Below are 27,666 nucleotides of genomic sequence, written 5' to 3'. Positions count from 1 at the left end.
CGGTAACAAAGAATTGTTTATAACCCACAAAACGGTGCTTATTTTTCCAGCCACTGGGAACTCCTACCACATGAAGTAGGTCCCTGAGATCCTTTCTATCCTGAGACAGGAAGCTGCTCTGGGCATTATGGCCTCCCCTTCTTTAGCCTCAGAGGAGGGAAGGCCATCAAGGCCACCAGGAGAAGGTGGATGACTTACCCGTGCTCATGAGTGGCAGAGCTGGGGTGCGACTTCAGGGCTCACCATTACCCAGTCTGGGGGTCTTTTCGCGTCGGCAAACTGGCAGTTCCTGCATACCAAGAGCTCTCTGATTAGAGCTAGTGTGGATTCCTGGTCTGCAAACGTTGGCCACAGCTCAGTCTGCACTTGATTTTTCCCCACCTTCAAAGAAGAAAACCTACCTCATGATTTCTCTTATGGATCCCCTGACCATCTAATTCATTCCCAACAACCTGGTGGTAATCACCTTTGACGACTCCTCTCTGGCTGCCCATTCATTCTGTTGTCATTTTTCTCATTCTGCAGGGCTGTCTCTACTTAATAACTTACTTAATTCTAAGCTATCCTATTTTTACTTCATCAGTTTTTTTCTTTATATGTAGCATGGGAAGTCAGCTGCTGTATCATTCCTTTCCTCAAAGGTCTATAATGACTCTTAGATATCTTCATTTATGCCATTCTCTAAACCAGAAATATTCTGACTACACAGGGTGAACCAAAGCAATTTTATTCCAGATGCTTGAGAATGACCTCTTTCATTGCAGCCTCAGAAACCTGTCTGACTCCAATCATTTTAGCTACAGCAATCATCTTCATGTTTATGTATTATATGACAATATTTCTGTGGCTTTTCAAGCCTTTTTCTTTTGTGTGTATGCTATCCTATCATTTGATTATGAGCTCCTTAATAACAACAAAAGCTAATATTTATTGGGTATTTAGCATAGTGCCTGTCACAAAGTAAATAATTTATTTACGTAACTAAATTTCCCCCCATAAGAAATGTAAATAATGTAATTATTATTTTCATTTTACAAATGAGAAAACTGAGGCTTGGAGAGGTTAACCAATTTGCTCACTGTCAAGGAGCTCATAAGTGGTAGACCTAGATTTAAACCCAGATCCATTCTGACTCTGAAACCCAAGTTCTTACCTATAGGCTATAATGCTTTTAAAAAGCAGATAATACTCTTGTCCCACAGTCCTGAGTACAGTCTTTTGACTTAAGGATAATCTAACCTGAGTCAGGGCAGGTTCTGTTAAGGTTTTTTTTGATACAAATAGGGTGAGTCTCCAGGGAAAAAAGAAATTGATCTTGGGAAAGGGTGAAGCACTTCTAAGCTGGGGGGATATGACAACCAGGTTACTTTCACTCGTCTTTTGGTTCAGTGCCAGCCATCTGGTCCTTCCGAAAACATGTGTGGGTTCAGAACATAACCGACTGGAAGAACAGAGGAAAAATAAGATTATTCTGCGCAATCCCCATTCTGGAGGCCCCACATCAACCCTTAGAGTCTATCTTTGGTTTTAAGGTTCAGTAACAATTAGACTAGCACAGAGTAGATAGAAAGCTGGGCCTAGAGGTAGTGGTTTATGAATGGATATCGACAATACTAAGTTTTTAAGAATGTAATTAGTTTTGTAAGGGATGGTGACTGGGACAAAACACAACAAAACAAATGTATAAATGGCGGGAACAAAATGGATCAGAAATCAAAGACTACTAGAAAGTTACAGAATTCAAACTACACGAAGATTATAGCAGCAACTAGAAAAGTGCTTTGCAGATGGTAAGCATAAAACCCAATTTGATTTTGATTAATTTCAAACTATTATGAACACAACTATTCCAGCTCATCAGGGTTTTCCTTCTTCAAATTCCTTTATAACACAGCTACTACCATTTTTGGGGAATGTCTTACTATGGGTCAAGCATTATACTAAGTGCTTTGCTTATACTTTATCATTCAATTTACAGAGCTCTGAGATTTACTATTTCACAGAAGAAGAAACTAAAACTTAAAGAGGTAAAGAACTTGCCAAGAATACCCAAACACCTGGGATTCTTCAAATTCAAGCCTCAATCTAAAATCCACACACCATCACTATGCTTTATTCCCACTTATATACCAATGGAAAGAAATGATCCATAAGACCAAACACAGTTTAAAAAACAAAAGCTCCAGTAGCATAGAAAATCAGTATTGTCAAATTATGTTCCACAGTGTATAAGACAAATACCCACATGAATATGGGCATCTGATGAAAAGTATTAAATGGCCAGAAATACCATTTCTGCATCTGACTGCACTGATACTAATAAGTTGTGAAAAATTTTCCTCCACTAAGCAGCCAGCAGAATCAAACCTATAAAAATGACTGAAATTTTAAAACTAGTTTAGGCACTAGAGAAAGGTTAACAAATGACTGAAAATTAAAACCATGACCCTCTTTCTCATTAAGTAAACCATTTGTTGAAAAAACAAAACAAAACAAAAAAACCTAGTGAAAAAAAAAAATCAAATCAGGTCCACAGTGCTATGTCCACAATGCAGCTATTAGTCCATCTCTAAAGAGTCATTACATATTACATACCCTAGGTTATCCTGAAAACTGAACCATAAAAGTTCCCAGAATTGTAGAAGCCAGAGAGGAATCTATATCATATTCAAATTTAGTCTTACTTTGTAAATGTTTAATGGATCCATATGCCAACTTGTTTCAACTATCCAAAGTTATTTAAAAAATGAACTAAGATTGCCGCACTACTTCACTTTTGCTAGGCTGCCACATAATTTTTATCCTCTAAGACGAGACTATCCAGAAAGCAAGATCATTGCAAATAGCTTGTGAATCAAACTATCACAACCACAATCTCCTTGTCATAACTAAATGTATTATTTTGACATTTTTAAGTCAACATGGCTGCTTACCGTAAAGAAGGGCAAACACAATCATATCTGGGATCATTTCAATTTTCTGACCCTTATCAATGCTAAGGGTAAATGAAATTAAAAGGTCTCACAAGAAAGAGGGCTAACTATGCCCTGATGACATACTCAAGTTCATGAAGGCTCAATCACAAATTAAAAACAACGGGGAAAAAAAAGCAACTCAAGAGATGGAAAGTCATACTATCAATTTAAAACAAAACTCTTGGGACGTAAAATGGAATTACCTAATAAAAAAAAAAAAAGGTATACACTCAGCAGACAGAACTAATTCCACACCAATGCTACAAACACAAAACTAGTTCATACTTACCTCCAAATTGACACAATGAAGGTTGACAGGTGCTTAAACATCTTAAGGGTTATGAGCCTTCATCTTGGCTGTTCTCATGTCCCTCACAACTGCCCCCAAGGTCCTAAGGCTGCAGTCTGTTTTTTTCTTCTTCTTTTCTATACTTTTTTAAAAAAAAATTTTGGTCACAGCTGCTTGCTCCCTGCCCTATTTTTGGGGGATGCCCTTCCCTCGAATTTTTCAAATTCTTTTAACAAAGTGGATCAAAAGGTTCATTTCACCCATGTGAAGGAACTTTTCTCCAAGTTAATAATACCTCTGGTCTGTGGTTCCTGACTCTTACTCAAGCTTCCTGCTCACCTTTCCTTCCTGAAGGCTGCATTAGTCTTCCCAGTTTAAGTCTTGGAGGTTTCCGTTCATGAAGGACCAAGCCCCTTTCAGGCAAAGAGGCCTAAAGACTTGATGGAGGGATAACAAGTGTCATTTAAGTGCTTCTTCAGGTATCATTTATATTTCAGAGATCTCTAGACTGGGAGACTCTCATCTCAACACACAGGAAAGGTCACATAGGGCAGTTCCTTAAAATATGCCAATACTGGGGTGCCAATTGAGAGCACAATCTGATCCCTCACCTTCAGGATACTCTAAGACCAGACAGCCCTGGGAATGATAACAGGACAGGGATCATTTCTGGCATAAAATCCTACCTGGTCAGTTATGACAAAACTGATACTACTTTATAGCTCTTCAAAGAATCCCCAGCAATCTCCCTCCAGGGTTAACATCATAAAAATTACCATCTATCTCACTTGGCAGTAACTTGTTATCTTGTTGGAAGCCTCTGCAGCGAGACCAAAGACTGATCAGGCTGACTCTCAACCCTTAGAGGCAAGTCCCAAAAGAACAGGACTAAACCATTTGGAAGGGAACAACATGAGAGCAGCTTTGCCACTGCCCATGCTACATACGGATGGTGAATAAAATAGACCTGCAGTTGTCAAAAACCCATCTTGTAACCCTGAGCCAGTCACTTAATTGCTCCATGCCTCAGATTCCCTTCCAGTAAGCCTATTGACAGTACTCATTTGTAAAGCACTTTGATATACTCAGCTGAAAAATAAATCATACCAACTCATGCTGTTACTATTTTTTCTTCTGAGGAGCTCAAAGTACAATTTCCTGTTCAGATTACTTGAAAGCATCAAAACTAACAAAAAACACCTGGGATCCCAAATCTTTTTTTGTAACCTAGACTATATCCGTGCTTATCTCTTAAGAAGGGACAAATATGTCACATGACCCTTATATTCTTGATACCTCAATAAGGAAGGGAGGAGCAAGATATTACACTGAGGCAAAGGGATTTAGAACGACTTGACTAATTACAAATGATTTTTACTGAGACTGAATTGGTTGGGAAATCCAGACCAAGGTGGTGGGGGGGGGGGTGTCTTGAGCCAGGGCAAACATGGTAGTAATGTTTGGTCAAAATCTCAATATAATATTGTCCTTTGGCAATGATTTCTTCAAAATGACAGGTATTTTAAAAATTATCTATGTCTACGGGAAAAAATATACTCCAAGTATATACACCAGAAGCTAAAAACAAGAAACTTAAAAGAGATATCTATATATCAATGTTCATATCAGCATTATTCACAATAGCCAAAAGGTGAAAACAACCCAAATAAATGTCCATCAAAAGATGAATGGATAGGGAAGTGGATTTGGCTCAACTGATAGAGCATCCGCCTACCACATGGGAGGTCCAGGGTTCAAACCCAAGGCCTCCTGACCTGTGTGGTAGCACTCAAGGAGTGCTGTGCCATGCAGGTGTGTCCCCCACGTAGGGGAGCCCCATGCGCAAGGAGTGTGCCCTGCAAGGAGAGCCTTCCCGTGAGAAAAGTGCAGCCCACCCAGGAGTGGCGCTGCACACACAGCAAGATGACACAACAAAGAGACACAGATTCCTGTGCTGCCTGATGAGAATGCAAGCAGACACAGAAGAACACACAGCGAATGGACATGAGAGCAGACAATGGGGGGGTGGGGAGAGGGGGAGAGAAATAGATATAAAAAAAAAAGATGAATCGATAAACAAAATGTGGTATGGACATATGCTGGAATATTACTGAACCATAAAAATGAATGTTCTGAAACATGCTACTACATGGATGAAACTTGGAAATATTTTGTTGGTTAAGACTCAAAAAGACAAATATTTTGTGATTCCACTTACATGAAATACTTAGAATAAGGAAATTCTTAGAGACAGAAAGTAGATTAGAGGTTACCAGAGACTAGGGAGAGGTAGGAAAGGGGAGCTATTGCTTAATGGGTAGTGGTGATGGTAACAACACTGTGAATGTAATTAATACCACCAAACTGTACAATGAAAATGGATAAAATGAGAAAACTTGCATTTGCTTTCTTTAGTCATTCCTGTCACCCATTGGTTTTATCATTATAAAAATGATAAAGCAATTACCTGCCATTTGATAAGAGGGTGAAGGTACTTTTTCTCTCATATTGAGAATATACTAATAGTTCAATAAACTGGAACATTTAACTATAATATATTCCCCTTATTCTCCCTTTAAAAGAAAAAAACAAACAAAACAAAATACAAGCTCCCATCTGAGATTCACTCAAGGTAAAAAAAAATTCCTATGTAGATTCTGGGGCTGGTAGAATGTCCTGCAGTGATCAGGGATACAAATAATAATGATCTGACTCACCAAAAGTCTTATTAAACAACAGGTAAAAAAAAAAAAGTTAACTATCTTCAATACTAATGTACATTCAACAAAGTCAAAACAAAAACCTCCTGCTAATATTTGGATATTGTGAAAGTCCAATCAAACAGACCAGCCCATCCCCTGAAAATTCTGACTATTCATGATTTCACTGTAATATGAAACAGGTTCTGAAATTTAGAGACAAGTTTCCCTTCATGCTTTTAATCAACTAAAAATCCAAAGATTTTGGGGCTTACCCTTTCTGCTACTAGGCAGGTAAGATCATCTTTGGATGTGTTAAGTTTAAGTCATTAACTGAAGTATAGAGAAAACGATATGAAGATGTATTTAAAAGAAATTATATCACTGATGTGGAGACAGTGGCCATGGGAGATGCTGAAGGCATGGAGAGGGAAAGAGAGCTGTGATATTGGGGTGATTTGGAGTTTTCCTCAATGATACTGCAGGGACAAATGTAAGACGCTATATATGCTGCCATATCCCACAGAGTGGACTGGGAGAGAGTGTAAACTACAACATAAACTATAATCCATGCTGTGTAGCAATGCTCCAAAATGTACTCATCAAATGCAATGAAGGTACCACACTAATGAAAGAAACTGTCAATGTGAGAGGAGTGGGGGTGTGTGGGGTATATGGGAACCTCTTATATTTTTTAATTTAACATTTTCTGTGGCCCATGTATCTTTAAAAAAAAGGATATTAATAAAATTTTAAAAATAGAAAAAAATGGATTTAAAAAAGATCTATTTAAGATATATTGTGTGGCAAAACAGGAACTACTGTACTGAAGTCTTCTACACTTAATTTTGAGTGTGACTTAAACAGTTAACAGCTTATTTTTAATAGCTCATTAACCAAATATAGCCGTCTTTCTGTGACGATGCTTAAAACTGTTTGAATTAAGACAAATCCTTTCATAAATAATTGATTTCATAAATCTAAACATATATTTAACCAACTAAGGAAAAAATTTTCTATTTTTAAAAAAATGTTACATTCATAAAATATAAGAGGTCCCCACATACTTCCCCCCCACTCCCCCCCCCAAATCAACAACCTCTTTCATCATCATGGGACATTCACTGCATTTGGTGAATACATTTTGGAGCACTGCTGCACCACATGGATAATGGTTTACATTGTAGTTTACACTCTCCCCCAGTCCACCTGGTGGGCCATGGCAGGACATACATTGTCTAGGATCTGTGCCTGCAGTACCACCCAGGACAACTCCAAGTCCTGAACAACTAAGGAAAACTATGACATTCAGTAGGTCTTTGTGAAGTTGAATCAAATATGTATTTACACATGTATGTATAAGTAATATGCCAATCTGCTGCTTCTAACTGGCTAGGAAGAATTTTCTAAGTTGTCTCACGAAGAAAGTGATTTATTTGCAAAATAAAATCCATAGAATCCACATATGATCAAAACTAGCAAAAGTTACAAGAGCAATGGGAACTCTCTCTACTTAGGTGCTGCGAATGTTGTTTTCTTGGTGCACTCCTAGGATATTTCCCCCTGGTCCCATAGTGGCTCTTGCTGGAGTTACTGTGGCAGGTATGACTAGAGGAGACCCTAATGGGATCTGGAGTAGTCCATATGGTCCTAGGAGAGCTACATCAAGTTTTGAGCCCCAAACTGACCCATCTTTTAGGAAAAGAGGCAATCTAGATCCTTGAAGTGGCTCATGATTAAATATCTGGCCATTTTAGAACTGACCCAACTTTTAGTGATTAGTGATGTGTGCCATGTGGAGTCATCAAGGATATCTTATGAATTCACGCGTTTCAAAGTATCAGCCAGGGTTGTATGGTACAATAAAATGGCAGGCAATGAACTACTGCATACATATGTCTTCTCCAAACCCCAAAAGGGCCCATAAAATCCTCTCCTGGACACTACATGTCCTTTGGAGAACCGATTTGCCTCCTCATTTTGGCAATTTTCTATAATATTTTATGTCCTGTTTATTAATCCTGAACTTTAGCCTTTCAGTCTAAAATGTCTACTGATATATTCACTTCTACCACAAATTTGAACTCCTCAGCAATTCTTCAAAGTCCTATCCATCCAAAATCTGCTTTTGAGTTTCAATTACTAAAAATCACAATCCAGAAATGTTCAAAGATGCACCTGAGTAGGGAGAGCCACTATTTCTCTCAGTTTCCAGGGCTATGAGCTTACATGTGTTGCTAAATTATGCCATCTTTTCCTTTTGTATCCATTCCTTCCTTTCAGATTCACTGATACTTCTGCCATTGAGTCCACCAGTTCTTGCTTGAAATGTATCTTTATCATTGGTCTTCTTCCCAGAAGTCATTTTCCTCTGCAATGATTCCTGAATGCTGTCAGGTCATACTGTGTGTCCTTCATTTGGTGACTGTCACACCTGTCTTCAAACCTCTCAAAAGACTTTCACTACCTATTTTAACCTTGACTCTCAATCACTGCTTTTCATGTATAACACGGTTTGGCAGCAGAACTACAAGAACAAATAGTTATCAAAAGAGACCCAGGTATTTAGGGTCTTGAAAAGACCTGTCCTTCCTCATACCTCATCATTTCCTAGGCTGCTCAATTCTTTCCTCCAGAGCCTTAGAATTCGTATCCATGATTTTGACTGTTTAACAGTGTAAAATCAGATAGTTGTTTCTTCTGGTTTATGCTGTTAAATTTGTGAGGCTGATCAATCCAAACTAGACTGTTTAGCCAACTCCTCATCAACAGTTACAGCATATACTATTCCTGAGCACTTCTCTTTCTTCATTCCAAGCCACAGTCAATACACTCTTCAAAGCCCATTTCAATTTTTTTCAAGCAAACCATTCCAAGCTTTACTTGAGTTAAAGTGAGAACAAGCATTTCTTAACTCAACGTGTACATATCATTAAACACACACTTAATTTACTCAAGAGCACAATTGTTTTTTTGTTTGTTTGTTTTTGCTTTCTCCCCCAATTATACTTAACACAGCAGCAGGCACCTTGTTGGTAGGTTATCAATAAATATTTGGTCTATTAACCAATTTCTCCATTAACATAAATATCAACCTGCTGAATGTTCCCAGAATGACCTTAGAAAACAGACCTAACCAAAAATGGTTTGTTATCAAACACTTGTATGAGAAGATGAATTCTAATGATCACAGTCTTTGATTATAGCTGCTGCTTATTGGAAGCCTGCTAGGAGCCAAATGCATTACATTTATTATTTGTAATCTTCCTTTTTCAAGTGGATGAGGAAAGAGGTTCAGAGAATCAAGTAACTTGCCCAGAGCTATCAAGCGCTGAAGCCAGGATTTTACTCAGCCCTGTCTGGCTTCAATACCCATGCTTTCCCCACAAAATTTGTCAATTTAGTTGGACTTTGGAAAAAAACAGAACAGAACAAAACAAAAACACACATAAAAAAAACAAAAAACAAAACAAAAAAATCCCTGGAATTTTAATCTTAGGTCTATGATATCTCTATCACAATTACAGCAAAAAAATTTCACCACTCCTTTAGTATATTCCTTATGAACTGAAGGTCTTATTGCAAAAAATGGGAAATTAAGCCCTTTACTCTAAAAGAAACTGGTAATCGCAAACACTTTGGAGAGGAAAATTTCCTCAGCAAGAAAAGTGATTCCATCTATCAATCAATTTGAAATGGCTTTTAAAATCCAGACCACAATTTTAGTGTCAGTAGTACTAATTTTTCTTAAATGTGCAACTTACACTCAGGTGTCTTTCATAATTTCTCAAGTGTTTCTTGCTATTATTACACTGGGGAATAAATTGTAGTCCTACCATATCTGCTGCAAAGTAGAGGCTTCTAAAAAAATTATCTATTAAAAGCCAAGGGTCACTCTAACACCCCAGATTTAGTGCCCTAAAATGTTCCCCCTACTCCTTTTAATTTTTATATCCACGTTTTCCAAGTCCTACTATCTATCATTTCCAGATTCCCAGTTTTCCCCACTGAATATCTTCTCCAAGACTGACTCAACTGTTTTCCCAAACACGTAGCCCCTGAAGGTCCTGCTTTCCCAAAGTAGATTAACAGGAATACAAGAATTAGATCACATTCGGGCAGGGAATAAGCTAGGAATTTTGAGATGTATGTGTCTGTCTACATTAACTAGTTGACGCAGAGACCAGCAAGGGAAGCCACTATTCTCTAACAACAAATTCTACAACGGCAAAGCAATTTTTTGGCAAGTTGAGGAATGGAAACCACAGTATGGAAACTTTGCACCCCTGTAGAGAACGGTAAAGGCTTTCAGCACCGCAAGACGATACTTTCGAAACTACCACTAATCAAACCAGAGTCTCCCGCCCAAAAAAGTGTGGCACATGGCAAATCTAAAAACGGCTTCCTTCCAAAGCTCCTGTCTCCAGGAAAGATAGGTGGTGACAGTCTGATCCATTAGACTGGGGAAGAGGTTAAAAGGGGGCAGGAAATCCTGCCTATTTCCAGCCTTCAGAGCGGGAAAGGTTGGTCTCTACCCCACGACGAACAAGGCCCCATTTCCCCGGGAAAGAAAAACCCAAGACTTTCTAGGCGCCCAGGACTTGTTCCCTCCCGCCTGGAGCCCCAATTCCACTCGGGTTTTCCGGCTTCTAGTCCCACTCAACATCGCTCCCATTATCCCTCCACCACCCCCACCCGCGCAGGCGCAGTGGGAACCGGGGCCTACCCGCGCCCCCAAGGCGCCGTGACTATGGCGGAGCCGGACCAGGCCGGGAGCTACTCCGTGCGGGGCAGGCGTCCCTCTCCCGTCCCGGCAGCCTGCTCGGCACTGCTGGAGCCCCGTCCCCACCCGGCCAGCCCCTCCTCCGCCCTCCTCACCCGTTCTTCAGATCCACCTCCAAGATCTTCCCGTAGCCTTTAAAGAAGCGCTCCACATCGCGCTCCCGGGCCTGGTAGCTCAGGCGGCCGATGTATACCCGCGGCATCCCGGCAACGTTGTTGGTGGCTTGGCCTGGCCCCAGCCCCCTTAGGCGGCGGCCGGCGAAGCGAGAGCACGGCGGTAGCTGTGGCGGCGGCGGCGGCGGCGGCAACGGGCGGGCGGCGGGACGGACACAGCCGAACCCGGCGACGTACGCGAGCACGTAGCTCGCGAGCACGCGCCTCTCTCTTCCCCCACCCTCACCCCAGGCAGAGGGTAACTGGAGGGAACGCTGCGTTAGCTTCCCGCCCGGCCAGGAGTGAGGGGCGGGGCCTGCCCGCGGGTGCTCCAGCGTGAGGCGGGGTCAGATGATTGACAAGCGGCACTAGCTGCGCTGCTGCCGTTCATTCCCGCACGTTCTCTCGCGAGCTCGCGGTGGCGGGCCCGGAAGTGTTTGTACCTCCTCCTGCCAAGCTTGGTTCTCAGTTGAATGAGAGTTCCTGCTTTTGTCCTTTGAACCGGGAGTGGTTTCAACTTAATAGAAGGAGCTCTGAGATTAAATCTGACCTCTAAACGTGTTTGTATCTGGGCATGGGTTCTTTACGCGATCTCCCTGAGCCTCACTTTTCTTCTCTGGAATAGGGCGATTTTCAGTCCTACCTTCCAGCGTTTTGAGTAGGCAGGTAAAGCACTTAGTACTGTTGTGCCCGGCACATAATAAAGAACCCGGTAAATGTTACCAATAATATATTAAAAATAGGACACTGCTAAAATAGAAGCAAAGCGGGACGTGAAGAGGGCTGGGGTTTGGGAGCCAGAGTAAGCTCGACACTGAGCAAGTTGACCTGTCTAACCTATTTCCTAATCTGTAAAATTGGAGTAATTTATACCTATCCCAATGCATGACTAGGATAAATAAATAGGATAGGGAATATGGGAAATACTTGGAATAGTGTCTGGAACGTGATAGGAGCTCAATAAATATTGGCTCCCTTTTCACCCCGATTTACTTGAAAACAAGGTTTTGTTTGTTTTAATAAATACGTTTTGAAAGGATAATTCATCTACTTGTTCAAAATTCAAACAGTTCAAATGATACATAGCAAGAAGTCTTACCATACTTGTCTTTCAGCCACCCAGTTTCCCACCCTGGAGATAAACAATGTAATTAGTTTCTTAAATATCCTTCTGGAACAGAGGTTCTTAACCAGGGACCCACGGACCCCTTGGGGGTCGTGGAAAGATTTCAGGGGGTTGGTAAACTTGAACTGAAATTTTAAAAAAACTATTCTTGTGGGGATGTGTTGGTGCAGATGTTATTTATTTATTAAGTACAGTGTGGACTTAGTAAGGGGTCTGTGATTTTTGCCTGACTGGCAAAGGGATCCCTGGAACAAAAAAGGTTAAGAACCCCTGTTCTGAAGGTATTTTACATACATAAAGCAAATAGTATACATAAAATATATCTACACAATTCTGCACTTAATATATTTTACAAATCATTCCACAAGAGTTTAAAAAGGGAGATTCCACTCTTTTGGATTCATACCATATGGTGCACAGTAATTTATTTAACCAATCCACTAGTGAAGGACATTGGAATCCTTTCCAATCTTTTGTTATTACAACTACTGCTAGGAATAACTTTGTATATATATATGTGGGATTTATTCCTAGAAGAAGGACAGTTGGGTCAGAGGGTATGGACATTTGTAGTTGTGTTAGATAATGCCCAAATCCCCTTCATAAGTGCCTGCTTTTCCACAGCTTCACCAACACTGTGTTATCAAACTTTTTTTTATCTTTGCCAGTCTGATAGGTGAAAAATATTATCTCTGGGTAGTTTCAATTTTGAGTGGGGTGAAGCCTTTTTTCGTCTTTGAGGCATTTATATTTCCTGTTTATATCCTTCATGTCTGTTTATATCTTTTGCCCATTTTTCTGTTGTGTTGTTGGCTTTTTTTTTTTTTTTTTTCAATTGAAGCATAGGAGCTCATTATCTATGTTAGGGAAATCAGCTCTTTGTCATGAGTTGCAACTATTTTTTCCCAGTTTGACTGCTGACTTTGCCTAGGGTGGTCTTTGGCATACAAAAATATTTGATATTAAATATCAGATTTATGCAGCCGTTTTCTGATTCTGGGGTTTTATGTTATAGTTTGAAAGGTGTTCCTCACTCTGAGATTAAAAACAACAACGAACTCCCATGATATATTCTTTTAGGGTCTATTTTTATATTGTAAGCTTTGATCCATTTGGCATTTAGTAAGGTGTGAGGATCATAACATTATTATGAGCTAGCACTAACCTGAATTGTCACATTCCTTGATAAACCCATTGTTCCCACAGAAGGGAAACTCCTGTCTCCAAAACCTGCCCCTCCTCCCGAGTTTCCAACCCTCCTTCAACTGCCACATTCAGTTTATTCTGTTGATTCTTCTTCTGCACATGATCTCAGCCCAAAGGCCAAGAAACTATGATTCTTCCTTCTAAATATTCACAAACCCATCCACTTCTCTCCATTTCTGCTTATTAACCTAGTTCAGTCCTCATCATATTTTTCACACATCAGGCCTCAGGTCTTCCTTGCCTGCCTTACCTCAAATATCCCCTATCATTATGCTATCACCCTGTTTTTTCTGTCACAGCATTTACTGCAGTCTGTAATTGCCTTGTTTATTTATTCATTTGTTCATTGTCTTTTCCTCTACTAGAATGTACGCTCCCTGGTATCAAGGACCACATTTGTTGTTTCTTTGTATATTCAAGGAACGCTTCCTAGTACCTACAGCAATACCTTTCACATAATGGGTGTTCAAAATATTTATTGATGAATAAATGAATGTTCTCTCACCTGGACTACTACAATGGCTTCCCCATGAGACACACTCAAGGAAATTTGAACACTCTTTCAGTTGTCATATCAAGAATAAAATGAAGGATTCCTGAGAAGAGAATAAAATGAAGGATTCCTGAGAAAAGAGGGCATTCCAATGCCAACCTCGAGGTCAACAGAATTAGGTTTGGCAGACAGGGTCAGGGGACCTGACTTCTGGTGCCAGCTCTGCTGCTCAAGCAACTTACTTCACCTCTCTGAGCAGCTTCTTCTTCTGTAAAGTGCTGATATTAAAATCTAAAAGACATAGGGAAGTTGTAAAAATCAAATGAAGATGCACATGAAAGTGTTTGTACACTGCAAAGGGTGGTGGGTGTGGAGAAAACCCTCATCCCTTTCAGAAGTTGCCCATATCTCCTTCCCACTTACCTTTGGGCCAGCCTTGCTGTCCTCCCAGGTACTTTTCTGCCTTCAGATACAGGCAGATGCTGTGCCAGGAGTTCAGACTGTCTTTTTCCTCCACCTTTTCTAGCTGCTTCTGGCCTGAACCTAGTGCCCCACAGAAGGCATGGTACCTTGCAGAGGGCTTCCAGGCACAACAAGGACAGGGATGCTTGGCACACACAGGTTAATGTGAGAACCTTTTTCTTCTGGGCTTCAGTCTTCCCCTAAGGAAGACCGGCTTTATTATCTCATGAATTTTACATTCATCAATATTATGGCAGTAGCTGTAGGTAGCTGAGGGTGATAGGTCCTGGAAAAAAACAGGGAAGAGCCAGAGTCACGAAGCCCCAGGGTTGCAGGTATGCCTGAGCTTTGGTTTAGGAGGCAATGCCTGTTTGTCTTTTTCAGTCTTTTGGAACCAAGGGTTCCTCTTATTGCCGTTTAAAAAGGATATAGTTTGCTTTGTGAGCCAGAAGAGCTGTCTCAAGTCCACAGCGAGATTATTCAGCCTGAAAATTAAAAAGTCTCCTGCACTTGTATAGAAGAGAGAATCCATTTAAGCCAAATTCTCTTTTGACATTCTCTGTTGTGTCTCAGTCTCCTTTTAAAAATTGTGGTAAAATATGGATAACAAAATTTACCATTTTAACCATTTTTAAGTTTACAGTTCAGTGGCATTAAACACATTCACAAAATTGTGCAATCATCACCACTATTTCCAGAACATTTTCATCACCCCAAACACAAACTTTGTACTCATTAAGCAATAACTCCTTTCTCCCATGCTCCCATGCCCAGGCAACCACTACGTTACTTTCTGTCTCCATGAATTTGTCTATTCTGTATACCTCATATAAGCAGAATCATGTAAAATTTGTCCTTTTGTGTCTATTTCACTTGGCATAATGTTTTCAAGGTTTAGCATGTATCAGAACTTCACTCCTTTTTATGGCTGAATAATATTCCACAGTATTGGTACACTGCATTTTGTTTATCTAGTCATCTGTTGATGGACACTTGGGCTGTTTCCCCTTTTGGCTATTGTGAATAATACTGCTATAAACATCTATGTACAAGTATCTGTTTGAGTCCCTGGTTTCAGTTGTTTTGGCTAAATACCTAGGAGTGGAATTGCCCAGTCATATGGTAATTCTGTTTACTTTTTGAGGAACAAACTGCTTTCCATAGGGCTGCACTAATTTTACATTCTCATCAATAATGTAGACGGGTTCCAATTTCTCCACATCTACCCCATCCTAGTGGGTGTGAAGGGGTATCTCAATGTGTTTTTGATTTGCATTTCCCTAATGACTTATCATGTTGAGCATATATTCATGTGCTTATTGGTCATTTGTTTATCTTCTTTGGAGAAATGTCTATTCAAGTCCTTTGCCCATTTTAAAAAACATTGTATTAATAATTTCAAACTTACAGGACAGTTGCAAAAATAATACAAACCACAAATAGAGAACTCCAACATACCCTCTACCCCTCAGCTACCCAGATCCACCAAGTTTAACATTTTGTCACCTTTGCAGTATCATTGTCTTCCTCCTTCCCTTCCTCTCAACCACCCATCCATCCATCTTCTGAACATTTGAGAGTAAATTGCATACATCATGCTCACTAAACACATTGTACTTGCATGCACATTTCCTATAAACAAGGATAGTCATTTATGTAAACACCTTAAGTGCAGTTATGAAGTTCAATAAATTTAGCATTGTTATAAAGCTCACATTTGACAGTCTAGTTTTTCTTATGTCCCAATAAGATTTTTTCTTATGTCCTAGTAAGTTTTTCTTACGTCCCAATAAGCCTTCTGAGGCATTTCTCCTCCATTCATAGATTCCACCCACCCAGTAAAAGGTATTGCTTCTAATTGTCATTATCTCCCCCCCCAGATGACTCCCTTGTCTATTTTTAATAATTAAAAAAAAAGATTTTATTTCTCCCCCACCCCTCATTGTTTACACGTGTTTGTTCATTGTATGCTGTCTTTTTTCTTATTTTTAGGAGGCACCAGAAACCCGACCCCAGACCTCCCATGTGGGAGGGAGGAGCCTAATCTCTTGAGCCACCTTTGCTCCCTGCTTTGTTTTGTCTCTCATTTTGTTTCCTCTTTGTTTCTTGTTGTATCAGCTTGTTGCATCAATTTGCCACACCAGCCCATCATGTTAGCTCGCTCTCTTGCTTATCTTCTTTAGGAGGCATTGGGAATCAAATTCGAGACGTCCCATGTGGTAGGCAGGAGCTTAATTGCTTGAGCCACATTCACTTCCCTTTCTTGTCTGTTTGCTCACTGTTTGTGCTTGTTGTCTGCTGGTTGCCTGTCTGTTTTTTCCTTAGGACACACCGGGAACTGAATCTGGGACCTCCCATGTAGGAGGCAGGTGCTCAATTGCTTGAGTCACATCCATTTCCTGCTTGTTTGATTTTGCTCGTTGTTTGCTCATTGTCTGCTTGTTGTTTTTTTTCTTTTTTTTTAAAGGTTTATTTATTTATTTAATTTCCCCCCCTCCCCTGGTTGTCTGTTCTTGGTGTCTATTTGCTGCGTCTTGTTTCTTTGTCCGCTTCTGTTGTCGTCAGCGGCATGGGAAGTGTGGGTGGCGCCATTTCTGGGCAGGCTGCTCTTTCTTTTTCACGCTGGGCGGCTCTCCTCACGGGCGCACTCCTTGCGCGTGGGGGCCACGCGGGGGACACCCTTGCGTGGCACGGCACTCCTTGCGCGCATCAGCGCTGCGCCTGGCCAGCTCCACAAGGGTCAAGGAGGCCCGGGGTTTGAACCGCGGACCTCCCATATGGTAGACGGACGCCCTAACCACTGGGCCAAAGTCCGTTTCCCTGCTTGTTGTTTTTGCTTGATGTCTGCTCATTGTCTGTCTTCTTTAGGATGCACTGGGAACCAGACCCGGGACCTCCCATATGGGATGTGGGTGCTCAACTGCTTGAGCCACATCTACTTCCCTCATTATCTCTTTAGTTTTTTTCTTAAATGTAGACATACACACACAAACACACACATACATGACATAAATCTTCCCATCCCAACCCCTCTCAAACATACCATCCAGAGGGATTAATCACATTCACGATGTTGTGATACCCTCACCACTAGCCATTACTAGAATGTTCCCTTCAACCCAAAGAGAAGCTGTACACTAATTTCGCATTTACTCCTCATTGACCCTGTCCCCTGCCCCTGGTATATTGCATTCTAATTTCTGTCTCTGTGAGTTTGCATAATCTCTGATAATTTTCTCTGTGGTTATCACGAGGTTTAAATTTAACATCCTAAATCGATAACAATGCTGTTTGCTTTGATACCAAATGAACTTTAAATAGCATACATAAACGATGTTATTATAACCCTCTGTCCCCCCACCTTTATGTAATTCTTGTCACAAATGACATATTTATACAGTTCAAGTCCAAAACCATTGATGTATCATTATATCTTATGCATTTGCCTTTTAGATCCTGTAGGAAGTAAAAAGTGGGGTTACAAATAAAAAATACAAGAGTACTGGTAATTATATTTACATGTCATTTTCTTTACTGGAGATCTTTATTTCTTCATGTGGTTTCCAACATCTAGTGTTCTTTCCTTTCAACCTACAGAACTTCCTTTACCATTGCTTGTAGGGCTGGTTTCGTGGTGATGAAGTGCTCAGCTTTTGTTTCCCTGGGAATGTTTTAATCTCTCCCTCATTTTTGAAAGGCAATTTTGCCAGAAATAGAACTCTTATTTGGCAATTTTTTGCTTTCAGCCCTTTAAATATGTCTTCTCACTGCCTCCATGGTTTCTGATGAGAAATGAGCACTTAATCTTATTGAGGGTCCCTTGTATGAGACACGTTGCTTCTCTCTTATGGCTTTCATAATTCGTTTTTATCTTTGGCATTTGACACTTGGATTAAAACATGGTACGGTGTGGGTCTACTGGGGTTTATCCTTTATGGGTTTTGCTGAGCATCTTGGATGAGTATATTCATTTTCAGTTAAATTTGGGAAATTTTCAGCCATTTTTTTTTTTAAATATTCTCTCTGCCCCTGTTTCTTTTTATTCTCCTTCTGGGATTCCCACAATGCACATAGTGGGTCCTCAGGCTTTGTTCATTTTTCTTCTATCCTCTTTTTGCTCTGCAGACTGGATGATTTCAATGGTCTGATCTTCAGGCTCACTGATTCTTTCTTCTACCAGCTTCAATCTGCTTTTGAAACCTTCTAGGGAATTTTTAAAATTTGGGGGACTGTGACCTTCAACTCTGTTTAGTTCTGTTTCATAATTTCCATCTCTCTATTGATATTCTCATTGTGTCCATCTATAGTTTTTCTGATTTCCTTTAGTTCTTTGTCCATGCTTTCCTTTAGCTCTTTGAGTATAATTAGGATTCTTTTTTCAAAGGCTTTGTCTGGAATGTCATAGGTCTGATCTTCCTCATTTATAGTTTCTAATGATTTACTCTTCTCCTTTGCCTGTGCTGTCATTTCATGTTCCTTTGTATGTTTTGTAATCTTTTATTGAAACCTGGACATTTTGATATTTTATTGTGTTATTTCTGGAATTTAGATTCTGAGGCATTTGTTACTTACGCTTGTATACAGCTAATGTTAAGACAGTTTACTTTGAATGCCATGAGCTACAAAAATAAAAAAAATAGGAAGAAAGGGAGAAAAAAAGAAGAAAAAAAAAAAAAAGAAAAGAAAGAAACACACCTTTCCTAGTCTTTGCAGATTGACCTGTTCAGTGCTCTCCTTCAGGGTTTATCCATAAAATAATTTTGGAGAACAGCTCCAGACAAAAGCATAGAGGCCTCTTTGTGCCTTTCTGTGCATGCTTCTTATCTTGGGAATGTACATGTGGCCCTAGGGATCCCTGTTTACATGGATAGGACTGACCCTCCTCCCTAGGAACGTTTCCTGAAGGTCTCTGGTCTCTGGCATGGCACTGTCTGTCCCACAGCCAGCAGCCCCTTGTTCCAGGTAGCACGACTTGACTGCTCTCCCTCAGCATTCTGTAGGAGAGCTTAGTGAGCCACCTTCTATATGCAGAGAAGTTTTGGGGCACTGAGTCCCTCAGGCCACCACCAGAGAGATTGGGCCAGCCATACATGCTCCCAGTATGTGCACAAGGTCTACTCTGCTCCCACTGGAACCAGAACCAGGGATCTGCACTGGGAATCTGGGCCAGCTCTATTCTGAGCTGATGAGGGGATGGCAGAAGTGCCAGCCAGGGCATCAAAACATCTTACCACTTTTAAGTGGCCTTTTTCTTGATTCATCATTTGACCAGTTACTGTAATCCTTTAACTGTTCATTGGAGCTTTTAGAAAGATTAGAAAGATGTTTCTGTTAGTTTGTGTTAGTTGATCAAAGCTTCTGTAGGGGGACAGAGCCCTGAAGCATCTCACTCCACCATCTTGATCCTCCTTTGCTAATTTTTTATTTGGGCTGTCTTTTTTTTATTATTGAATTGTAGTTGTTTATATACTTTGGATATTAAATCCTTATTAGATACATGATCCCCAAATATTTTCTCCCATTTTGCAGTTGTCTTTTTTTTTTTTTAACTTCAGAATTTCATTTTATTGAACATACCTTTAAAACAAGCACCTTTTAGCAATAAAAGCAAAGAAACAATAATACTCATTCTACTTTGCTCTGGCAGAAGACTTGTCACACCAGTCTGCCAAATTCATTATGGAGTTTTAAACAGGCAGCCCATGGCTACAAAAAGAGTTCAAATGCAAGTGTGCTGACTTCTCTGTGAGAGCTGGAGTAGAGGAAAATATCAAAAAGCAAAATTGAAATTTATCAGTTTTTCTTCCTTAAGCAAAAAAAAAAAAGCAAATTAGTTTATAACCACAATTCAATTTATCAAACTTTTTCTGAAGAATTTTCGTTTACTTATGTATACATAACAGGAAATAAAACTTTTTCATAAGCACTCTTAAGGCTTACAGTTATCAAGAAAATGACAAAAGTAAAAGCAGGAGAAATATTATACACATGGCGGAGAGGTCAATTTCTGTTTCTGCTGTTAAAAAGTAAAAAAAAACCCAAAAACCAAACACCATATAATTAAGTATAAAAACCTGCATTGAATGACAACTGCTGGTGTATTTACTTGATCAGAAATGAAGACCAAGACTATAATAAAACCCTATGGTAAGATTCATCTGGCATACTCCCCTCTGTGTATAGATACTAAAATGTTGGCAACGTTTCTGGAGCAACAGCTTATATAAATACGGGAGTTCTTGGTTAACTGCGTTAAACGGAACATTCTCTTCTGAAATGCACCCACAATTGTTTTACTTACAAACTGCAAACTAAAGTTATTCCTTCAGAAAAATATCTGTTTGGCATCCCCTGGACTTTGTTTCATTGGACAATATGGACATTTTAATGTGCTCCCATTCAACATTTTATTCTGGGCATCTCTTGATATAATATGACCACAGACCAACTTCATGGATGGATTGCTATCTGTTCTTTGCTGACAAAGAATGCGACAAGCAAATATAGAGTGATACCAGCACCTTTTACCAAGGTAATTCATCTTTCTGGTTCCAAACTCCAGTGCACTGCCTTTGTTCAATCACGGCTTTGCTGTTAATTAAAGCTGGCAGCGCCACACAATCTGCTGAGAAACTGATACTGAGAGGGGACTCCACAGACGGCCCGAGGAGGGCGCAGGCGTCCCGCGTGATGTCACAGATGTCAGCCCACTGGTCTGCATCACGCAGGTGAACATGAGGTGAGTTCTCAATCCCTTGTCTCAGATACACAGGGCTTCCCATCAAGACCTGAATATCTTTTTGAAGATTTAGGGCGGATGGCTGAAAATTTTTAGCATATTGTAAAGCTTCTCGCTGATTTGTAGTTCCACCCATTAACAGGCTAATGAGATACAGTCTGTGTAGCTTAAATTCCAAAGAGCTATTCTGGGTTATGAGCATTTCTCCGTTTGATACTGCCCACTCCAGAGCAAGTCTCAGAACTCTGACTTGTAATGCTTGTAATATTCGGTTTAGCTCCACAAATGGCTCTTTTTGACTTGGGTCCACAGAAAGACCAGATTCCTGGCAGAGCTCCTCAGCTACATCCAGCATTCCTGGTCGAAAGTGCTCTGCCATCGCCTCACTGAGACGCCTCTGGCTGTCTGCCTGCCAGCAGCCATCTATGCCGACACTGCTAATGTCTGAATAAAAACTCTCATCAATGGCTTTTCCAAACCGAGAAACACTGCTGTGAATGTCTTTGTGGTCCGAGCCCAACTTTTGAACAGTGTCCTTTATTCTTTTATTTATTTATTTATTTAAAAATTCCGCCCCCCCCCCCCCCCAGTTGTCTGCTCTGTGTCCATTCGCTGCGTGTTCTTCCGTGTCCACCTATATTCTTGTCAGCGGCACGTCCTTTATTCTTTTACAGCACGATGTCAAAACAGGTGAAAGTGTCCCTGACAATCCAGCATCTTGGCCGTGGCTCTGCAGGATCCCGCGCCGGAGGCCGCGGGTGCAGCGATGAGCGCCTCCAGGCGGCGCCCGCACTGCCGCCCGCTGCCCGACCCCTCCCTCGTGCAGCACCGTCTCCAGCTCGCGCTCCGCTGTCACGCGCCGGCCCACGTGCCGCCCGCAGCGCTCGGCGCCCCAGGCCCCGCGGAGGGCGCGACGCCGCTCGGCTCTCGGACACGCGGCTGGGGCGGCTGAGGCGGGGCGGCGGGCGCTGTAGCCTGGCGCGGGGGGTGAGGGAGCCCGGAGTGGCCCTGCCCGCGCGTCCCGCCCCGCTCCCGCGCTCCCAGGTTGTCTTTTCACTTGCTTGATCATATCCTTTGATGCACAAAAGTTTTAAATTTTGATAAAGTCCGGTTCTGTTGCTTGTGCTTTTGGTGTCATATTCATTGCCAAATACAGGGTCTTGAAGATTACCCGTTTTCTTCTAAGAATTTTATAGTTTTAGCTCTTATATTTATGCTGTTGATATATTTTGAGTTAATTTTTGTACATAGTCCAACTTCATTCTTCTGCATGTGGATTTCCAGTTTTCCCAACACCATTTAAGGAAGAGACTATTCTTTCCCCATTGAATGGTCTTGGTGCCCTTGTCGAAGACTTATTGGCCATAGATGAGTGGGTCTGTTGGCCTCTTCAGTGTTGCAACCCCCATGTTGGTCTTTGAAATTTGGGCTGTTTACTCATCTGAAATTCGGAAGCCTGGGAATTTCTGATCTTATCTCTTTTTTTAGTGCCTCCCTCCTCCAAATTTTCCACCATCCTGCTGCCAGAGGGATTTTTCTAAAGCACAGTTCTGATCTTCTGGCTCAGAAACCTTTTGTTCCCTACTGCCAACAGGATAAAGTCCAAATTTCTTAGTTGGGAATCACAAGCTGCCTTGATTTGCTCTTTCAGCTTCAGATTTTACCATAAGGCAAATTACAGAATTCATATCAATTAGGTTTAAGTTCAGCTGTGTTAAACCAAACCCAAATAATAGGGGCTTAAACAAGATAGCAGCTTATTTCTCAGGTACAAGAAGTCCTGAGGAGGCCAGTTTGGAGCCTCTGGGGTGCAGACATAGGCTCCTTTGATTTTGTTTCTCTCTCATCCTTAACATGGTCAAAAGATGGCTGCACAAACTCTAGGAATCATGTCTGTTCCGTACCCAGAAAGAAGGGAAGAAAAAGACACAGGATGCATGCCAGCTATATTTTAAAGAGGTACGGAAGAAGCTTACATCTCTGGTTACATTGCATAGGTCAGGACTTGTTAGCTGTAAGAGAAGCAGGGAAATGTAGTGTTTATTTCAAGCTACCATGTGTCACCTAAGATTTGTGGGTTTCACTTAAAGGAAGAGTGAATATTTAGGGGAAATTATAAGGTTCAGACCTAAAGGTTATACCTCTAAGACTTTAATTTGGTGTCACAGTTGTAATGCTTGTTTCCTTTTCCTGAGAAAATTAGAATCATCCTTTAAGGACCAGCCCAGGTGCCACCTCTAGACTCCTAAGGGTACAGTGAATAACTCCATTGTTCTGAGCCCATTCTTTACTCCCTCCATAACCATGATGCTATTAACTGTCCTTTCTGTCTGCGGTCCTCTCAGAGATGGTCCCTGGGGCTTGCTCCCTCACCATGGTCACAGGTTCATCTTTCCTCTTAACTTGATCCTTGTGGATTCCCTCTGAAGAGCCTAACCTTAATTTTCACTCTTGCAGCCTTTGGGCAGTCTCTCTCCCTACCAGGCTCTTTTCAAAGTGACCACACAAATCTGTCCCCACTAACCTAGGTGAGTTGGGGCTGATCCTGAGCCCAAGTGTATGAGGTGGCAAATTTTACCCCGAGAAGGTCTTCAGACCTTTTCTAGCCCCAGGCTGAAGCTGAGGTGAGTCCCTTTCCCCAAAGGACACACAAGTTCCTTCCGAAGGCAAGATGCATACACACTTGCATGCAAGGGACTATGTGTACTCTGGGCTTCATTCCATTGCTTAAAATCCCTCAGTGGCTCCCCAGTGCATCAGGACATGTCCTGATTTCATGGCTCTTTGTGATCTAACCCCTGCCCACTGCTCTGATCTGTTCTCAGTCCCCCCAGTGGCTAGGGCAGTTGCAACACTGGGCTGTCTGCAGCCCCAGAAGCAGCAGGCCCTCTCACGTGCTGTTGGCTTTGCTTGAAACCTTTCCTCCTTGGCCATCAAGATTTGCTGTGAATGACATTTCCATGGAAGTCTTCCTTGATACACTCAGGCTGAGCTGAGGCCCCTCTGCTTGTCCCCATGGCTTACTGAATGCTCCTATCAGTGGCCTCATTATTATATTGTGTCTGCCTCCCTCACTAGTCTGAGCAACTTGAGGGTCAGCATGACATCTTTTCATTGGTATCCCAGCTCCAGGTACACACTAGACATTTAATATTCCCTGAATGAAGCTCAGGGAATATTATGGGTACTGAGGGCCAGGGGACAAGGGAGCTAACCCAAAGTTTCTTCTCTACTTTGGATGAGTGGACCATGAAACTAACATGGAAAAGTCACTATACTGGCGCACTTCTCCTTGCCTGAATAACCCCTACTCATCTTACAGAGATCACTTTAGGCTTCACCTGAAGGCAGCCATACCCGAGACCTGGGCTAGGATGCAGTCATGCGCTCATAGCACCTTGCCCGTGTCTTCACAGTACCAACCCCTGGCAATTACTGTAGGACTGTTTGCGTAAGGCAGGGGTTACTGACACTGTGCACATTTTGGGCTGGATAGTTCTTTGTTGTGGGGGCTTTTTTTGGGCACTGTAGGATGTTTAACAGCACGCCTTTACCCACTAGATGCCTTAACACCCCCCTCAGTTATGACAACAAAAATGTTGCCGAATGTCCCCTGGGGGTAAGATCACTTCCGCCTGGGAACCACTGATGTGTTGTCTATTTCCCCAGTGAGGACAGAAGTTCCAGGAGGGTGATCCAGCCACAGGAGACCCCGTTTCCTTGGCTCCCCAAGGCTTTGAGGGCCTCAGCCTGGTACCACTCTTTCCTTGCTGATTCTTCCCCTGCTCCTGACTGAGCTGCACGCCATCTGAGAAGTCAGTCAACCTTCCTGTTTGCAAGATTCTTCTTGGGCTTGGACGGCTGGAAGGCAGAGATTGTCTTACTGGCTTTTGTACCTACAAATCCCTGCCCAGGTTTCAAGGGGGTCAGGAAATGATTACTGGGGAAGCCAGTGAAGAAAGAGCAAGGGGGGAGCTTCTTGGAGCTGGGAGGGGGCAGATGCAGATTCATCCTTCTCGGCAGGGATAGCTGCTTTTTTTTTTTTTTAGGAAGGTCACACTTTATTAGATACCCTGAGGCTGGCCCTGGGAAAGCCCCTGGCATCACAATCCCCCTAATAGGAAGTGACAGTGACAAGAGGAGCGGCCCAGGGAAGGTTGGGGGCACTGACTTAGGGGTCTGAAGCCAGTCCTGCTGGTCCGCCTTCCCTTCCATTCGCTTCAGCTCCTCTGGGATCATCACATGGTGAGAATCTGTTTTGAAGACGCGAAGGGCTTCACTGAGGCTTCCAAGGCATGCTGGTAGTCCTGTAGTGGGACCTCAGAGCAGGCAGGGGCCGTGAGTTGGCCTTGGCGGATGAGATCGCACAGCGTGAGGATCAGCTCCTTGAACTGGTCTGTGGAGGGTTGGAGGAAGCCAGACAGGAATATCAGCTGGGGCTTGGTGAGATGGCATATGGGCTTCCCCTGTGGGCAAAGTTGGTGCTGAGGTTCCAGCAAAGCCAGGCATATTCTGGAGGTGGGGGCAGCCTGGTCCCCACCTGTGGCAGGCAGAATCATGTCCTCCACAAAGACAGGTTCAAGCCCTAAACCCTGGTCCTGTGGGTGTGAATTCATTTGTGAATGGAATCTTCGAAGATCCTAGTAAGAGGAGGCCAAACAAACAGGGTGGGCCTTATCTGGTATGAGTGGAGTCCTTATAAGCTGAGGAAATTTGGATAAGGAAGTGCAAGCCACAGGAAGAGACAAAAGGAGACGGATCACCTGTGGCAGTGGCAGAGGATGAATGCCAGCAAGCCACACCACAATGCCACAGACTCTGGAGAAGGCACTGCCTGCTAAAACCTAGGGTTTGGATTGCTAGCCTCCAAACCATGAGCCAATCAAATCCTATTGTTTAAGCCAACCAATCTGTGGTATTTTGTTGTAGCAGCCCTGGCAAAAGACACTGGCTGTGTTTAGGACAGCGAGCGCTGGAGGGGCACAGAGGAGCATGGCAGTGGCCAGGCAGGCAGAGAATGCCCTTCAGAGAGCAGTGGCTGGGAAGGCTCAGACCCACAGAACCTCACCAAGGTGTAACCAGGAGGGAGAGGGCAGAATTATTGGGCAGGGCAGGGCAGCCAGAAGAGGCACACAGGGAGGGTGGTGGTGTGCCTGGCCCTCCAACTGCAAGGGAACAAGTGAGATTTGCTCAGGGACAGGAGGGGACTCCCTCAGAACCCCTTAGAGCTATGGGCATGCCCTCCCCTGGCCTGTCTCCCACTAAGGACCCAGTACATTGCAGGAAGATGAGGAGCAAAGGCCTTGGCTGAGAAGTGTTTTTCATTCAACGTTCGGATGTCATCATATCAATTCCTGCTTAAAACATTTCAATGGCTCCCCAATTACTTTTTTTTTTTTAAGGAGGTACCAGGGATTGAACCTGGGACCTTGTACTTGGGAAGCAGGTGCTTAGCCACCGAGCCACACCCACTCCCCATCCCAATTGTCTTTAAAATAGAGTCTGAACTCCTTCAAGAGGTTTATAAGGCCTTTCATGATCTGGTCATGGCCTACTAGTCCAGCTTCCGCTCCCCTATCCAAGCCTAATGTCCACTTGCTCAGAACCACTTTAGAGCCCCAATGCATCATGCTCACTGCCTATGATGGCTTTGCATTTTTTTCTGCCTGAAACACTCCATCCACACCACTTTCCTCCCCTGCACTTGGCAACTCCCTGTCATTTTTCAGTCTCAGTTTGGGGGTCCCATTCTGGGGAGCCAGCCCTCCAAGAGAGGACCAACAGTGTACTGGCTCAGGTCTTGGGGCCACAGAAACAGGCTCCAGGTGGGGGTGACTTTGGGCAAGTTACATAGCCACTCTGAACCTGTTTCCTTCTCTGTCAGAGAGGGCTAATGATAGTTTAACTATTATAACATGGAAACTGAGGCAGAGGTTAAATAACTTGCCCAGGGTCCCAAACTAGGCTAGGCAGAACCTAAAACCAGGAATGGTGGAAGCAGGATTTGCACCCAGGCAGGCTGGCTGCAGAGTGTGTTCTCTTTATTTGGCTGTCTTCCATGGCAGTCTTCCCTGTGGTCAGAGCTCTAGGACAGAGGGCAGTGTGTGTCTTGTTCAATACTGTGCCCTAAGGACTAGCCTGATCCTGTCTAATAACCCTGTGCTGGATGTAGCTGGGCCTGGAGGCTATTCCCCTATAGCCTGCTCTGGAGGGGGGCAGGGACCCAGTCACCTCTCCAGGGTGCAGAGTGGCAGGTCACTTGTGCGGCCATTCAGTCTTTGGTATTGTCCTCTCCTGTGACCCTTGGTCCCCGGGCCACCATGCACTCACCTGGACCGTGGTCCTTCTTCCACTGGGACAACCAAAAGCCTCGAAGTCTGAGATCCTTAAAAATAAGCTGGCTCTGTGGACACAGGAAGGAAGTCTTAGAGCTCTGAGAGCAAGAATTTTAGGCACTGCTTAGGGGTACAGATTTCCCCCCAGGACTGGGGTATTGCTTGAGTTTAGACAGCTGTGGTGTCCGGGGAAGAGGCCTGGCTGAGGTGTGCTTCCCAAGTCAGCTTACCACAGAGGCTATGACGGGCTGCTTGGCCATCCCCCCGTAGGTCACCATGGTTCCTCCAGGCCTGAAGAGTCCAGAAAGAACAGAGTGGGCTCAGGCAGAGAAAGAGCCCTTCTTGAACCTGCCCCAGTGCTTGTTCTCCAACCCTGGTTCCTAAACCTTGCTCTGAAAATCTCTGGG

General features: G+C 42.7%; 2 protein-coding genes and 1 pseudogene across 6 annotated transcripts in view; all 3 read right to left on the bottom strand.

Moving 5' to 3' along the window:
- The window catches only part of SRSF4 (serine and arginine rich splicing factor 4), a 28,673-nt gene extending 17,456 nt beyond the window's left edge, over positions 1–11,217 (bottom strand). Inside the window, exons 1-2 of one of the 2 annotated variants that reach the window (XM_058304754.2) lie at positions 10,842–11,202; positions 199–381 (exon numbers count right to left, since the gene is read on the bottom strand). Coding sequence is in view for 1 of the 2 variants with exons in the window: in XM_004455654.5 (XP_004455711.2) it covers positions 10,842–10,948 (107 nt within the window). In the remaining variant the exon portion in view is untranslated. Of the gene's footprint in view, positions 1–198; positions 382–10,841 lie in introns of both variants that reach the window. The other variant, XM_004455654.5, reaches the window with a different exon arrangement.
- A 7,909-nt stretch (positions 11,218–19,126) lies between these two features.
- LOC101442883 (E3 ubiquitin-protein ligase RMND5A pseudogene) lies at positions 19,127–21,993 on the bottom strand (annotated as a pseudogene).
- Positions 21,994–22,858: 865 nt separating this feature from the next.
- Positions 22,859–27,666, bottom strand: part of MECR (mitochondrial trans-2-enoyl-CoA reductase) — a 34,252-nt gene continuing 29,444 nt past the window's right edge. For all 4 annotated transcript variants that reach the window (XM_058304749.1, XM_058304751.1, XM_058304750.1 and 1 more), the window contains 3 exons: positions 27,490–27,550; positions 27,255–27,327; positions 22,859–25,320 (listed from right to left, as the gene is read on the bottom strand). In XM_058304749.1, coding sequence (XP_058160732.1) covers positions 25,163–25,320; positions 27,255–27,327; positions 27,490–27,550 — 292 coding nt within the window. In that variant the 3' untranslated portion in view covers positions 22,859–25,162. The remainder of the gene's footprint in view (positions 25,321–27,254; positions 27,328–27,489; positions 27,551–27,666) is intronic.

Source organism: Dasypus novemcinctus, chromosome 9, assembly GCF_030445035.2.
Source record: "Dasypus novemcinctus isolate mDasNov1 chromosome 9, mDasNov1.1.hap2, whole genome shotgun sequence".
NCBI lineage: Eukaryota > Metazoa > Chordata > Mammalia > Cingulata > Dasypodidae > Dasypus > Dasypus novemcinctus.
This window is presented reverse-complemented; position numbering and strand designations above follow the sequence as displayed.